Consider the following 16,113-nt stretch of genomic DNA (forward strand, 5'->3'; position numbering starts at 1 on the left):
TTGGAACTCTAATTCATGATTTATGTGATCTATTATGTGCAGTATAAATTAACAATATTCTCTGCTATAACTATCTGTAGTCTGACTGACTGATGCTAACTATGGAATAGTTGGTGCCTTTGCATGGCAAATATGAAGCCAGTAGCACATTACATTAACATCAACAAGCCTGATCACAATTAATGTGAAGCATAAAAGCAAATTCTGACATTTTAGTCATTTCTTTGTGAAACAGATTTAACTAAGTAGATTTTTCCCTTTTTTTTGTAGTTTTGCTCAAAGGCAAGCTGTTTTCTATATGCTGAACTAAGCTTGCAACCTGCTGACTGTAGTTTTGTGACTAGCAAACGTATATGCAAATTCAATATCCCAAATTTATTTCCTTACAGTTCAAAATATTTTGATAGAGATATATTACTGACTTTACTCATACAGATCATTTGGGGGTTTTTTTTACAGCAAAATCTAAGCGCAAATTAATTTTCTGCTTTAACGGAATTTTTTTTCATGGCATAAAAATTGTTTATTTGCAGATGGTCCAGGCTGTAACTGCAGTGATTTGACTCATGATGACAGCATGTGTGTGTGCTACCCGCTGAGTGTAGTGACTCATGGGCTGAAAGTGTCTGCCATTTCTGAACATTTCCTTTCTCCCTGACCCCCCCACCTTTGTTTTTCACTCAAACCCTTCAAGGCACATAAGCACACACACACACACACACACACACACACACACACACACACACACACACACACACCAAGTCGCAGATATCAATCTGTCAGGTTGCCACATTGTCTGCAATGACAGCAACCTCTGACATTTACATGCATTGGGGACAGGATATTGTTTTGAAGAGGAAAGGGATGAGAAAGAAGAAAAGCAGTCAGCTGTGAAGTAAGTGAGGCATTACTCAGCAGCCACTGCCCGATTTAATGTCTGATGCTTGGACATTAATGAGGCAGGTAGCAGATATAGTTGGAATTTGGACAATAAAATGTGCTAACTGTGGAGCAAAACTATTTTCCTTCTGTACTTACTTGGAATTGAGATGCAGTCTGCAGGATCAGGAAAATGACTGGTTGGTCCAGAAGCAAGAGGTTGAGGTCATTCTTTTCTCTTAACAATGTTCTTGTCAAAAGATAATGAGTGTGCTACTCTACAGTGAAAATGACTTCAGGCATGCACATTGCAGTCCAGACTTGAACAACACATTACTGCTAACAGTTCACTTACTACAGTCAGCAGTCAGCTTCAATTAATGCCTCATTTTTTCAAGCACAAGTACAGAATTTATGTGCCTGTGGACCAGCAGACAGTCAGGTTTTAATGGCCAGAAGCACTAATATAGCAGTAGGTGTGGTCGAGCTCACATAAATCATGGGTAACCAAATTAACTCCTCTCAGACCTTTTTAAAGGCGTACCTTTTCAACCGTGGCACACTGAAAGTTGAATGGACAGCGAAAACCCTGCAGTCATGTCTTTACAAGCAGAATAATGTGAGCTGCTTTCAATGGAAATATCACTCAGTCACATATATTACTCTGAATTTCTTCATATGAATTGATGTCAGCTTGTTCTATTCATTCTTGCCATTTAGTTATTCTGTGAATCACTTTTAAAGTGCACTTTCAGCAGGAAAAACATGAATAAAATATAAGATGTAATATGCATGTTGAAAAACAAGCAGTTTTTCATTAAAACAATAAATTCTCCTTAAGATGATATTAATCAAAATCAGTAAAATCTCAAGTGAATTAGAGAAGATGTTAACAGGCGATGTAGTTGTATATTGTTGCTTTAAGCTGCATGAATTTATTAAATATTTGCATCATCATAGTTTTCCACATGATCCATGTGTACATCCCCAAATACAGAGTTGTGAATGTTTATGAATGTGGCACAACCGTATTAACTTAATGGTAACACTGTTTGAGTTGGCTGTTGAGTCTTGAGCTCCTTTGCATCTGTTGGACATAGTGTAGTGTTTTACATATTTGCTTGGCAAGTGAATGGCCACTTGATTAATTTCAACCAGAGACACAACCGAGGTTGGATCAGGAAAGGCGTTTGGTGTAAAATTCAGACAGGATTTAACTTCTTTCAGTAACAAATGACTGCCATATATTGGATAATGTTTTTTACCTGATAAAAAACTAATTTGCTGAATGCAGTGTTGCTACCTTAATTTTAGTAAAGTAAAAGAGCAAACATACAACAATGAAGAGACATTCAAGACAAGAGGGCACATATTCACATCCGTGGTTAATAGAGAAGTCTAACAAAAAGAGAAGAAAAAAAGGTCATATTGCTGAGGTTTGCCTCACTCTATAATATGCATACAAGAACAATCTGCAGGATGCAAGTAGATTATAATTGATCTTATAATTATCCCAGGTTTAGCAAAGCAGCCATTTGAGTTCCATGTAGCCCAAAGGGATGTGTTTGACAATTATACATGCAGCATCTATAACCTTGATCAAACCTTGCAAAAGTTAAATATCTTTATAAATTGGTGAAAAGCTTTCTTTACAGCTTGGACAGAGCAGAATTATAAGTAAGGAAGTGTTGTGGTGATTGAATGAATAATGAATCCTTGTTAAATCCACTGAAACTACAAACATTCATTTTGTTGGAAAGAAAATGCCCACAGGCAATTAGAATAATACATTAAGTGACGTAAACATGATCATTATGGAGGGACCTGCTGACCACATGTTGAGGTTTTTCTTTTCTTTTTTCCACGGTTGTTTATCAGATCCAATTAGATGTTAACTCAGGTGAGAACCAGCCAGGGCTGGACTGGGACAAAAAATCGGCCCGGGCATTTTGACAAGAGACCAGGTATTAAAGCCATAGGGCCTTTGAATGAAAGCAAACGCTGTTGTGACAGTGATACACTGTCTTGTTGGTATATGTATGATTTCTATACATTTTATGTCAGATAAAAACTTTGGTTGTAAGATTCAGATAATTATTTATTAAAAGCGAGACATTTTAAATAAGAACAAGAAAGAAAAGTATTTCTTTGTGCCCCCCTTTCCCTGTTAATGCCCTACCTGACCCCCTGGCAAAACTTTGCTAGACCCGCCCCTGCATAGTTACCAGCTGTCAGCTACAAAGGATCCTGGTGTTATTTGTCTCTCAGAAACAGTTCATAACTTCCCTTCAACTCATTCATGTCACCTAAAGATAAAGCTGTTTCTCCATCACCTGTTCAGCTCTGATGATTCAGTAAGGACATCTCCTGGTTTCATCTTCATGTTTCCCTCTCACCACATATCCAAACCGATATCATGACCAGCAGCTTTTACCAGCAAACATCAGCAGATACTAGAAAATAATATTAAATAAATTCTAACAGCAGCTGATCAAGCTTAAACGTGCTGCTGTTGTTTAGCGCAACATCCGCTGGTTTACTCTTTCTGGTGCAAAGTGGGCGATAAATAAATGAGAGAGAAAAGCTGATCAGCTGATCACTGATCATGACTGAAGTAGCAACAGGAGAGGGAGGGGGAGAGAATGAGAGAAGGAGAAGCAGCTGTGCAGCGTAAAGACAGAATAACTCCAGCTTTGTGTCTTTTTCCATTCTGGCTGAAGTACAGGACATACTGCGTTTCCTTTCAGCTCAATACAAAACTCGTAATATTTTCTCTGGATACGGGACGATTCCGTTTTTTTATGGGACGGTTGGCAACTCTACTAACTAACCTTGTGAATAAAATAAAGTTCACTATTGGTAACATCATAGCACCCACCCAGCTGTATAGAAACTGTCATGCTAGCTCACGCAGTACGAGTTATTGTAACTGACAGTAAAAAGTCAGCACAACGAAAATAAACTACCCCTAAAGTTGGTTTATATCTGACCCAGACAGACTGCAGGTCATATAACTTCTTACCTGAAGTTCAGTTCACCTGACACTCGGACCTGCGGCCGCCTCGGGTCTCTCCTCCTCCTGCCTCCCCTTTCCCTCATCCACCTGCTGGCCTCTGTGGAAGCTCCGCCATAGCCACCACCAAACAACGGAGTTATTTTTACACATCGGCCAGCATCTGGTCAATCCACCACCTCTCATTGTTTATACCGTTACAAAAAACCCAGAAAAAACATCAGCCCATAAAAACGAAAAATCACCATCGGTCCACCGATGGAGCCAGCCATGTCCCATTATGCCCCATGGTCTTGTAATTGTGGAGGGCCAACTGTGCAGCCTGGTTTCAAGAACTGCTGCTGCCTCGATCTTGTGAAGATATTATTACTGACACTGTTGCTGTCAGAAATCTAAGAGACATGCATTTTTCAGAGCAAGCGTGGGTTGCGCCAGAAAATCCCACCGTCACTGAAATTACCACCATAGACACTTTCCCAGGAAAATCCAACACTTTAGTTCACAGACTGATGAGTTTGATTTTCATTGGCCAAATTATTTTTGCTGCTCTCCGAGTGAATATGCCAGAGGTTTTCCAACCATCCAGCAGCATTTGCACTAGTGGCATCTTTTTTTGCCAGTAAAATTTCTTAGACAGTCATCTTGTGAGTGACAAACTAAATTATTGGTCTGTCTTTGTCTCAGTACAGCTGTTTAAAAATCCAGATATTTACTTTCTGTAATGAAATTTTAAGATTGTTCTTATCAGCCATATGCCAAAGACACATGTTTAGAAACCCGCAAGATTCTTGTTTGCAGCTAGTCTTAATTTGACGACACGGATATGAAGCTTCCACATTGGCACTGAGTGGACTTATGTACTCTGTGACCAAATTGGTGGAAGATGATATTCTATAATATCTCCTGATCCTGGTACAGAGCTGATTATAGTGTGCAGGAAGAAATACGTTTGATATTTTGTTCTTTTTTTTTGCTCTCAGTCTAGGGTGCAGAGAACTGCACCCTAGACTTGTAGCACAAGTAACGACAAAAATTACTGTAGTACTGTAGAAATGTGATGTAATGTTACTTTGTAACACATTACTGTAATGACAGTAATGGGTATAATGTGTTATTTTGTAATGTGTTATTGTTAAGACTGGTGCTGTGTCACATAATCTTATTTGGTCATCCCCCCTTTTTTGTTCTTGGTCTTCACTGAGCAACAACATTAACAAGAAATCCTGGAAATGCCCCTGTATGTCTGCTGAGTTTATTTACCCGCAGTGGGGGAAATGATCTTTTTTGGCAGCTCATGGCCCAGTTGAAAAAATAAACAAGGAATAAAACAAAAAAATATTCAATCCTATCTTGTAGGATTAAATGTGATGATAAAACAGTCCCAAAATGTTCTAACTGATTAATTAATTAACTACATTTATTAAGCATATTCTGTTGGCCTTTTCTCCGTAGCTTTAGTTTAAAAAATGACCAGGTCATGTGAAGCAAGCTTAGAGTATGACCTGCAAGAAAAGTGACTGATCCCCACTGGCTTGTCACTGAATCTGTGAACCATTTAAACTTTAATGGATTTCAGATCACAGATCACTCTTAATTAAAAGGCTTATTTTATGTGGGTTTTGGTCACAAGATGCAAAATAAAAATTGGACATCATTTGTGTTATTGTGTATGAAAACAACTGCAGCTGCTCAGTATTATTTCAAGTCCAACATGTTTCCAGCTGTGCTTTGATGTTAGTGTCTAGCACTCCTTAGGCACTTTTTGGATGTTTTGGCCATTTGTCTGAGTCTTATTTTCACTTTGCTTGTCACTTGTACTCTGTGTCTGTTCTGTGTGTTTGTGTGTGTGCGCTTTGGGTTCAGCAGAATTAGGTGGACAATGAACATGCCTGGCGGCACCCCAGGGGAGGAGCTCACAGATGAGGAGAAGGAGATCATCAACAGTGTGCTAGCTCGGGCAGCTATGATGGAGGCCATCGAGCAAGAGAGGATTGAGTGAGATGGAAAACCGTTGTCTCTGTTGCACTGAATCACATCACCAACCATGCACAGATGCTCACTGAGATGAACAACTTTTTGGTGACAAACCTGTGCCAAGTTTGTGTCCCTGTGCTGATAATAATTTGCATGTGCTCTCAGGCGTCTTTCCAGTCGTCTGGATAATATCAAGAAGACAGCGTGTGGTGATGGAGAGATGCACTGTCTGCTGTGTGGTGCGTCGTTTGGACCACAGGGGGTCACAGCTGTCCTCTGTGTGCAGTGCAAAAAAGTAGGTGGATTTTGTTACTTTTTTTTGTTCATAGGGGTTGAAGGGACTGTGCCTGGACTGGAATTTTCTTTACCACTGCTTGGAAAGTAACATTTACTCAAATACTATACTTAAGCACAACTTTCAGGTTCATTACCTTTTCTTTAACATTCTGCTCTACTTCATCCTTCTACCTAATGGTATTCCAGAGATTTATGTGACATTTTTAGTAACCAGTGCAATTTCTTGATTCATTTAAGTTGTTGAAGAGTTCAGGTGGTGATTACTGTAAGTCACTATGACCCATAAAGCCACAAAAGGGCGACACCAGTTTGAAACAAATGTAAAGAAAACAATTAGGGTTTAATATTAAGTTCTGGTCAATTGTATAATTGAACATGTATACTAAAATACAATCTGATGTTAAACATTAATTAAATGAGTGATAACCAACCATTTGGACATCTGCCACGTCACAAAAAGATGAAAAACGAAAATAAAGCTTATTCAGGACCCCCTAAACAGAATTCTTGTTTCCTGTGTTCTATACTAATTTTCTTATGATATATATTGTATGATATATATATGGGAAACCATTGGTGCTTTTTTGTGATTAATGATATACAGTACAAGATATCCCATGGCCTTTAGGTGTTGTTCCTATTTGCGTGCAGTAGCGCAACCACCTTGCACTTATGTAGTGTATGTCATGTTTCTTGTGTAACAACGGGAGACCAGTTTCTACTTTATATTTGAGTATAATGAAGTTGACTTAGAGATGATGAAAAAGTCATTCCCAAAAACACACATTAGGCACCACAGCTAAGTTACAGCTAACTGGCTAAAAGCCACAATTCAAGCTATTGTAGGTAGCAGTGTTACACATATTTGCTTTATGGTTTAAAATGATTTAACTGACAGTTAAACAACACTGTTTAACATTGGCAATAAGTTAGTATCATGGATCATATTTAGAGTTGAAATTATTTGGCAAGCTAAATCACTTTATTATCTGCTACATACTTGTAGTGTCAGATACATTTCTGTTTTCTTGCAACTTTCAGGTTGGTTGCCCCTCCTATGTGCATTTCAAACCTCATATTTAGTGCAATGCATTGTCGGTAATTTCCTTTGGCAAAGTCGAGGGGCATGTTGGTTTGCTGGCTTTTCTGTCACTTTACTTTGTCATATAAGAAATAAACAGACAGAGGTGTACATGCTACTTGTACATCTGAGTCTGCACTCATATGTCATGTTTGCTTACATTTATAAACAATAGGAAACCAGTTACATTTTTACTTAAAACAGTATTGCAAACTAAACGTTGGACCACCTTTATGGGCTAAAGAGGCAAAACAAATTGAAGGATAAAGAATAAACAGGCATGTGGTGCCCCCATATAGAAATGTTGGCAGAAATACAAAAGTGCAGAGAAATTTGTCAAAGTGCACCACTGGAATGATGAAGTCATTACACTAGGACAGGTCCTCAATGCACTTGCGCACATTTTTAAGTGAGGTCATGCTAGAAATCACACCGAAAAACATAAAAGCTGACACCCTGGTGGGGTCAGTGACTTCGTTGTACTAGTTTACTGTCGCTGCAGCTGCACTAAGCTTCTAATACTGCATCTCTGACCTAAGCTTGGTTGTTACTGAAATGACTCACTATTGATCTGCTCATTCAACTCTTTCTTTACCAAAATATATGAACAATTTTTACTTATGTCTGTAAAAGTGTGTCAGTAGAATTTAGCTGAGGGTGCAGAGCGACCTTTTTGGACAGCCCGGTCCCCCAAGCCCCACCCATATTGCCAACACTGCAGGGAGCCCTCATGCACTTGATGATTTGACAGTGGGACAGTCCTGAATCCTCCAGGGTTTTAACGGAAACATGACTCAATGTCTGTAAATTTGTGACAGTGGACATTGGGCCTAAGAGTTCAAAAGAGGACCCAAATGCAGCACAAAATTAATTTAACAAACTCACAAAGGATGTGAGCAAAATGTGCTGCAAAATACTGACAGGATACAAAGTCCTTAAACTGAAAAAGGCAGAGATGGAAACCTGGGAGTGCAAGTATAGAGGGAAACTCATGTCTTCACACTCAAGGCTGAGTGGAAAATGAGATATATAGGTGGAAACAATTACGGACTCACAGGAGGGGATTGGACAAAGACAGAAAGGAAAAGACAGAAAGGAAAACAACAAAATACACATAAGGAAAAGCATTTACCAAAGTACAGGGTGGGCCATTTATATGGATAAAATGGGAATGGTTGGTGATATTAAAGTCCTGTTTGCGGCACATTAGTATATGTGAGGGGGCAAACTCCTCAAGATGGGTGGTGACCATGGTGGCCATTTAGAAGTCGGCCATCTTGGATACAACTTTTGTTTTTTCAATATGAAGAGGGCCATGTGACACATCAAACATATTGGTAATGTCACAAGAAAAACAATGGTGTGCTTTGTTTAAAAGTAACTTTATTCTTTCATGAGTTATTTAAAAGTTTCTCTGTGTTCACAGCCATTGACATGTCAAAGAGGTTAACACGTGAGGAGCGGATCGAAATTGTGTTGATATCTGGTGAACGCAGTAACCGGGTCATTGCAGCAGATTTCAATGCAAGACACCGTACGAGACCACCCATCTCCCATGCTACAGTTAGCAAACTGCTTGCTAAGTTTTGTGAAACTGGTTCAGTGTTGGATTTGCCAAAATGTGGACGCAAGAAAACTGTCACTAATGAAGAAACATCAGTGGCTGTCCTAGCTTGTGGGGCGACCATGGCCCAGGGGGTTGGGAATCGCATCTGTAACCGGAAGGTTGCCGGTTTGATCCCTGGGCTCTCTCTCCTGGTCATTGTGTCCTTGGGCAAGACACTTTACCCTACTTGCCTACTGGTGTTGGCCAGAGGGGCCGATGGCGCGATATGGCAGCCTCGCTTCTGTCAGTCTGCCCCAGGGCAGCTGTGGCTACAACTGTAGCTTGCCTCCACCAGTGTATGAATGTGAGAGTGAATGAATAGTGGTATTGTAAAGCGCTTTGGGTGCCTTGAATAGCGCTATATAAATCCAATCCATTATTATTTTTATTAGCTTCATTCAGCAAGAGCCCACAGCGTAGCACTCGCTGCACGTCACTGGAGAGTGGCATTAGTCGAACATCCCTTCGGCGGATATTAGCTACTCACAAATGGCACCCTTACAAACTCCAGCTACTGCAGCATCTCAACGAGGATGACCCAGATCGGCGCACAGAATTTGCAGAATGGGCAAAACAAAAATTGGAACAGGACCCTCAGTTCACGCAGAAGATTTTGTTCAGTGATGAGGCAAACTTTTATGTGAATGGTTAAGTTAACAAACAAAACCACCGCTATTGGTCTGACACTAACCCACATTGGATGGATCCCTCCAAGACTGTTGGAACAACAAAAGTGATGGTTTGGTGTGGTATATGGGGTACAACGATAGTGGGTCCATTCTTCGTCAATGGAAACCTCAAGGCCACTGGATATTTGAAATTGCTACATGATTATGTGTTTACCTCTTTATGCACTGAAGCTGGCACGTTCCCTGAGTTTTTCCAGCAAGATGGTGCACCACCACATTATGGGTGCCAGGTCCAAGTATTCCTAGATGAACAGTTTCCTGGAAAGTGGATTGGTCATCGTGGGCTGGTTGAATGGCCCCCAAGGTCTCCCGATCTGACCCCCTTAGACTTTTATCTTTGGGGTCATCTGAAGGCAATTGTCTATGGTGTGAAGATACAAGATGTGCAGCACCTGAAACTATGGATACTGGATGCCTGTGCTGGCATTTCTCCTGCGGTGTTGCTATCAGTGTGTGAAGAGTGGGAGAAGAGGGTTGCATTGACAATCCAACACAATGGGCAGCACATTGAACTCATTTTATAAGTGGTCAGAAACTTGTAAATAACTCATGAAAGAATAAAGTTACGTTGAAACCAAGCACACCATTGTTTTTCTTGTGACATTACCAATAAGTTTGATGTGTCACATGGCCCTCTTCATATTGAAAAAACAAAAGTTGTATCCAAGATGGCCGACTTCTAAATGGCCACCGTGGTCACCACCCATCTTGAGGAGTTTGCCCCCTCACATATACTAATGTGCCACAAACAGGACTTTAATATCACCAACCATTCCCATGTTATTACGCTGTATCCATATAAATGACCCATCCTGTAAAACAGCTGTGCCTAGAGCAGAAATGTAAAAGCACAATTAATCAAATAAACATTAAGTAAAAATCAAAAATCCCAGCACTGTGACACGACTCAGTTGGAAAGCTTACAAACTGATGCATCAGTTCACATGATCCAATAATGTCAAATAGAATCAGATATCACAGGGGATATTATTTTAATACTTTCTGTACATTTTTCCTATGTTCTCTTACAGCTGACACATTGGCTGTTTACGGTGTTTTCTATATTGTTCAACAGCTCTTAAAACTGCTGGGCCATGTGCAAACAAATCTGGACATACGTGGTGCATTTCAGGGTCTTATACACTCAACAAAAATATAAACGCAACACCTTTGTTACTGCTCCCATTCCCCATGGGATGGACGTAGAGACCTAAAATTCATTCCAGATACACAATATAACCATCCCTCCCAAACAGTGGTCACAAATCAGTCCAAATGTGTGGTAGTGGGCACATCTGCCATATTGAGATAATCCATCCCACCTCACAGGTGTGCCACATCAGGATGCTGATCTGACATCATGAGTAGTGCACAGGTGTACCTCAGACTGCCCACAACAAAAGGCCACCCTGGAATGTGCAGTTTTTTGCGCTATTGGGGGTCTGGGGACCCAGAACCGGTCAGTATCTGGTGTGACCACCATTTGCCTCATGCAGTGCAACACATCGTCGCATGGAGTCTATCAGATTGTCAATTGTGGCCTGTGGAATGTTGGTCCACTCCACTTCAATGGCTGTGCGAGGTTGTTGGATATTCGTGGGAACTGGTACACGCTGTCGTATACGCCGGTCAAGCACATCCCGAACATGCTCAATGGGTGACATGTCCGGTGAGAACTGGGACATTCTCAGCTGCCATCGGCCAAGGTGGGAAACTGGGCGTGGTTCCCAATCAGCCAGAGTTTCGGGTGTGTTCATTGTGAAACCTGGCCCCACCTTATCATGCGAATTCCTGAGGTCAGATGGCCCAGGATGTGAGTGGGCGTTAAGGCGTCTGGGAAGGGATCTCAAAACTGGATTGTCCACTTGTCCACAGGACAAGACTCAGCAGTCCATCTGCATCTTAAGGATAAAGGACACTCTTTCGAGGATGCCAATGTTCACATTTTGGACAGAGAGGACAGATGATTTGAAAGAGGAGTGAAAGAAGCCATCTATGTCCACTGTGAGCGACCATCTTTGAACAGAGGCGGGGGTTTACGACACCAACTCTCTGCCATCTATAATCCAGTTTTGAGATCCCTTCCCAGACGCCTTAACGCCCACTCACATCCTGGGCCATCTGACCTCAGGAATTCGCATGATAAGGTGGGGCCAGGTTTCACAATGAACACACCCGAAACTCTGGCTGATTGGGACCCACGCCCACTTTCCCACCTTGGCTCAGGCGATTAGAGGATCATCAGGGGGTCCTTTTGTCCCTCTGTGGGGGGTTACTCCCACTAGGTTTATATCTGGGACTCTCCACCATTTGACCTTAGAACTGAAGAAGCTTCTCGGATGAGAGGTGAAACGTCTTCAAGCAACTTAAAGAAGTCCAGACGCTTTTCTTTGCAAGCTCCTTTGACTACGATGACCTGGATGACTGAGAACCTTCACAGACATACAGTGAAACCAATATAACATCTCCACATTCACAAATATACATTTCTGACATTCAAAAACAAAACAAAAACAAATCAGCGACCAATATAGCCACCTTTCTTTGCAAGGACACTCAAAAGCCTGCCATCCATGGATTCTGTCAGTGTTTTGATCTGTTCACCATCAACATTGCGTGCAGCAGCAACCACAGCCTCCCAGACACTGTTCAGAGAGGTGTACTGTTTTCCCTCCTTGTAAATCTCACATTTGATGATGGACCACAGGTTCTCAGATCAGGTGAACAAGGAGGCCATGTCATTAGTTTTTCTTCTTTTATACCCTTTCTTGCCAGCCACGCTGTGGAGTACTTGGACGCGTGTGATGGAGCATTGTCCTGCATGAAAATCACGTTTTTCTTGAAGGATGCAGACTTCTTCCTGTACCACTGCTTGAAGAAGGTGTCTTCCAGAAACTGGCAGTAGGACTGGGAGTTGAGCTTGACTCCATCCTCAACCCGAAAAGGCCCCACAAGCTCATCTTTGATGATACCAGCCCAAACCAGTACTCCACCTCTACCTTGCTGGCGTCTGAGTCGGACTGGAGCTCTCTGCCCTTTACCAATCCAGCCACGGGCCCATCCATCTGGCCCATCAAGACTCACTCTCATTTCATCAGTCCATAAAACCTTAGAAAAACCAGTCTTGAGATATTTCTTGGCCCAGTCTTGACGTTTCAGCTTGTGTGTCTTGTTCAGTGGTGGTCGTCTTTCAGCCTTTCTTACCTTGGCCATGTCTCTGAGTATTGCACACCTTGTGCTTTTGGGCTCTCCAGTGATGTTGCAGCTCTGAAATATGGCCAAACTGGTGGCAAGTGGCATCTTGGCAGCTGCACGCTTGACTTTTCTCAGTTCATGGGCAGTTATTTTGCGCCTTGGTTTTTCCACACGCTTCTTGCGACCCTGTTGACTATTTTGAATGAAACGCTTGATTGTTCGATGATCACGCTTCAGAAGCTTTGCAATTTTGAGACTGCTGCATCCCTCTGCAAGATATCTCACTATTTTTGACTTTTCTGAGCCTGTCAAGTCCTTCTTTTGACCCATTTTGCCAAAGGAAAGGAAGTTGCCTAATAATTATGCACACCTGATATAGGGTGTTGATGTCATTAGACCACACCCCTTCTCATTACAGAGATGCACATCACCTAATATGCTTAATTGGTAGTAGGCTTTCGAGCCTATACAGCTTGGAGTAAGACAACATGCATGAAGAGGATGATGTGGACAAAATACTCATTTGCCTAATAATTCTGCACTCCCTGTATATTAGCTGTATAATACCAGTAGGCCAGCTCTAATAGTAATTTGGTATGGCTTCGCGGGCCAAATGTAATTAGGCTGCGGGCCAAATTTGGCCCACGGGCCAGAGTTTGACACCTATGTTTTATGCGCACCTGCTGTTGAAGACTAAATCTGTGTGACACTGCAACTCTGTGCACGAGTATGTCTTAATGTCTATTTTTCCTTTCCCGCAGCATATGTGTACCAAGTGTGGAATTTCAAGCAACAGCAGGACATGCCCTGTGTGGCTGTGCCAGATCTGCAATGAACAGATAGAGGTGAAGGAAAAGGAATGATGAAGAACAGATTCCATGTTGTGCCACATTAGTCTGCCATTAGTCTTTTGTCACGATAATACTGTTACACAATTCTGTTTTTATGATGATGTTGTGCTTGCTGAGGTCGCTGCCCTGGGGAGCCCAAACTCTTTAAACAAATGCTCATTCCTATCATTCATACAGAATAAGTACTCAGTAATACTGCAGATACAAAGAGGTCATGTTTTTGCATCAAATAAAAGAATTCAAATTAAACAAATAAATTGGAGTTAAAATTATGGCCACTAGAAACTGACTTCAGCTATGCTTAAAAACACAGTATGTCTATACAATATCTGCCAAAGCACTGTCCCTGTAACACATGTTACACATGTTTGAATTGTGTGAGCCATTTCCATTCTTGGAAAATATTCCAGTGATGCAAATCTTTGTGTTACTGCAGGTACAGAAGCGTTCAGGAGCTTGGTTCTTTAAAGGAAGAGAGCAACTGGGTCTGCCTGCCCCCCTTCCTCTGTCCAGACCTGGACAGTCGAGCACAGAAAACTGCTCTACTCCAGCAGGCTACAGTGGATCACATCAGGGATACGGTATTTTTTTGGAAGTGAATGTTTCTCACATTTGTGCATGGGTTTTCAGATATGCCTCTTAAGAACTGATAAAAACCATAAGAGCTAAATACGAGTTGTCTTTTGATCTTATGCCAGAGATATGCTTCTTTTATTTTATTTTTATTTAAAAGCTGAATTAGCGTATAAACATCTTGGGATGCATCTCCTTGTTTTTGAAGGTGTTGTCAGACAAAAAAAAAATGGAAAAATTGCCACCTTATTGTGGTAGAGGTTGATCCCTAATGATACCAGAGCAATTTGTCTCTGGTTGGGTTTCCCAAAGCAACCTGATTGCTCACCTGAGGTGAGGGCCAAACTAAGTACAATTCAGAAGATATCAATGGCATGGCAATGGTAGTTTGCTTGGATCAGGGTTACTGGGAGTCTCCTGGAGTCAGACCTGGGGGAGAGTGCTGGTGACTAGGCCCTAACCCACAGGGCCCAGCTTGGCTCTGGTTGGTCCTGCACCCACCACCCACATGAGGAGCTGAAGCAGTATGGTGCAATGTGTCAAAGGTAGAGGTACTTAAGTTCTTTGTGACCACTTTACTAATTTTTGGGGTTTTTTTGGTCTCTTTGTGGTTATTTTCTGTCTTTTGGAGTTGTAACTTTCCACCATGAAATATTAGTGGTCCCAGGGGGACCTGGCAGTCCCATTCGGTAATGCATCTATTGAAGTGAAACATTATTCTAACAGTGATGATAATCTTACTTTGACTCCCAGAGCGCATTGCAGGGTCACAGCAGCACAAGTCTTTTGGATCAGAACAATGGGAACAGACAGCAAAAACAACAGCTGACAGTTGTAATGAGGGTCATTCCCATCCAGCCGCTGTAATGCAGACAGAGAGACATGTGTCAGCCTCCAAACCACCTCAGGCAAACACAGAGCACACAACCCCTAACTCAGGTAAAGTCACACTGATCCTTCTAAGAATAAGCCCAGCACTACAAGGCTAATTTCTAAATGTTCCAAATGAACACTGATACATAAAAAGACACTTCAGATTGTGTTAACTGCTGATTATATTTTATAAAATCTCAAGTACCTGCTGCAGGTATGGAGAACCATCACGCGGAAAGACAAGAAACATTGCCCCCTCCAGCTGTGGAGGAAAAAAGACCACCTGTTATCTCTGGCTCTGTTTCATCTCATAAGCCTGTCTCCAGAGTTGGTCCACCTGTTAACCCACCTGCCAACAACCCTGCTCCTCCCAGACCCCCACCAGATCAAACAGAGGAAGACAACAATGACTATGACTCAGATGATGCCAGTAAGATTATTCCTCAAAATTTAAAACCTTTATTTGTTGAAGACAAATGTATTATTACTTTTATTTTTTGCAACGTGTATGTCTGTGTGTTTCTTACAGCCACTCTGGGATCTCTGGAGTTCACTCTACTCTATGAACAGGAGAACCATGCACTACACTGCGGTATTGTTAAAGCTAAGGTGAACGCTCATACACATGTATGAATAGAAATGAGATAACAACACAAAATAAAAGATCAGTTAAAATAGGACAAGATAAGTAATTCGGGCAACGTGGTTCAGGGGGTTGGGAAGCTCATCTTGTAACCGGAAGGTTGCCGGTTTGATCCCCAGCTCTGTCTGTCTTGGTCGTTGTGTCCTTGGACAAGACACTTCACCTACCGCCTACTGGTGATGGCCAGAGGGGCCGATGGCGCAATATGGCAGCCTCGCTTCTGTCAGTCTGCCCCAGGGCAGCTGTGGCTACAACTGTAGCTTGCCTCCACCAGTGTGTGAACGTGAGAGTGAATGAATAGTGGAATTATAAAGTGCTTAGAGGGTCTCGAAAAGCGCTATATAAATGCAATCCATTATTAATGAAGATTGGAAATGATATAGTAATAATAATATTATACAGACAGATTAGACAAGATAAAATCTGTGTTTTGGCTCTC

The 16,113-nt window shown here is 41.6% G+C and overlaps 1 protein-coding gene across 3 annotated transcripts in view; it reads left to right on the forward strand.

Moving 5' to 3' along the window:
• rph3aa (rabphilin 3A homolog (mouse), a) overlaps positions 1–16,113 on the forward strand; it is a 52,496-nt gene that overhangs the window by 18,410 nt on the left and 17,973 nt on the right. The window contains exons 2-8 of one of the 3 annotated variants that reach the window (XM_085280336.1): positions 5,759–5,887; positions 6,032–6,161; positions 13,496–13,579; positions 14,022–14,166; positions 14,912–15,097; positions 15,234–15,461; positions 15,561–15,640. In XM_085280336.1, the coding sequence (XP_085136462.1) occupies positions 5,759–5,887; positions 6,032–6,161; positions 13,496–13,579; positions 14,022–14,166; positions 14,912–15,097; positions 15,234–15,461; positions 15,561–15,640 (982 nt within the window). Of the gene's footprint in view, positions 1–5,755; positions 5,888–6,031; positions 6,162–13,495; positions 13,580–14,021; positions 14,167–14,911; positions 15,098–15,233; positions 15,462–15,560; positions 15,641–16,113 lie in introns of all 3 variants that reach the window. The other 2 variants (XM_085280335.1, XM_085280337.1) reach the window with 2 other exon arrangements.

The sequence above is a fragment of the Mchenga conophoros genome, linkage group LG7 (assembly GCF_057382185.1).
Source record: "Mchenga conophoros isolate Kocher_MC1m ecotype Shallow Benthic linkage group LG7, M_conophoros_male_GT1.1, whole genome shotgun sequence".
NCBI classification, from domain to species: Eukaryota; Metazoa; Chordata; class Actinopteri; order Cichliformes; family Cichlidae; genus Mchenga; species Mchenga conophoros.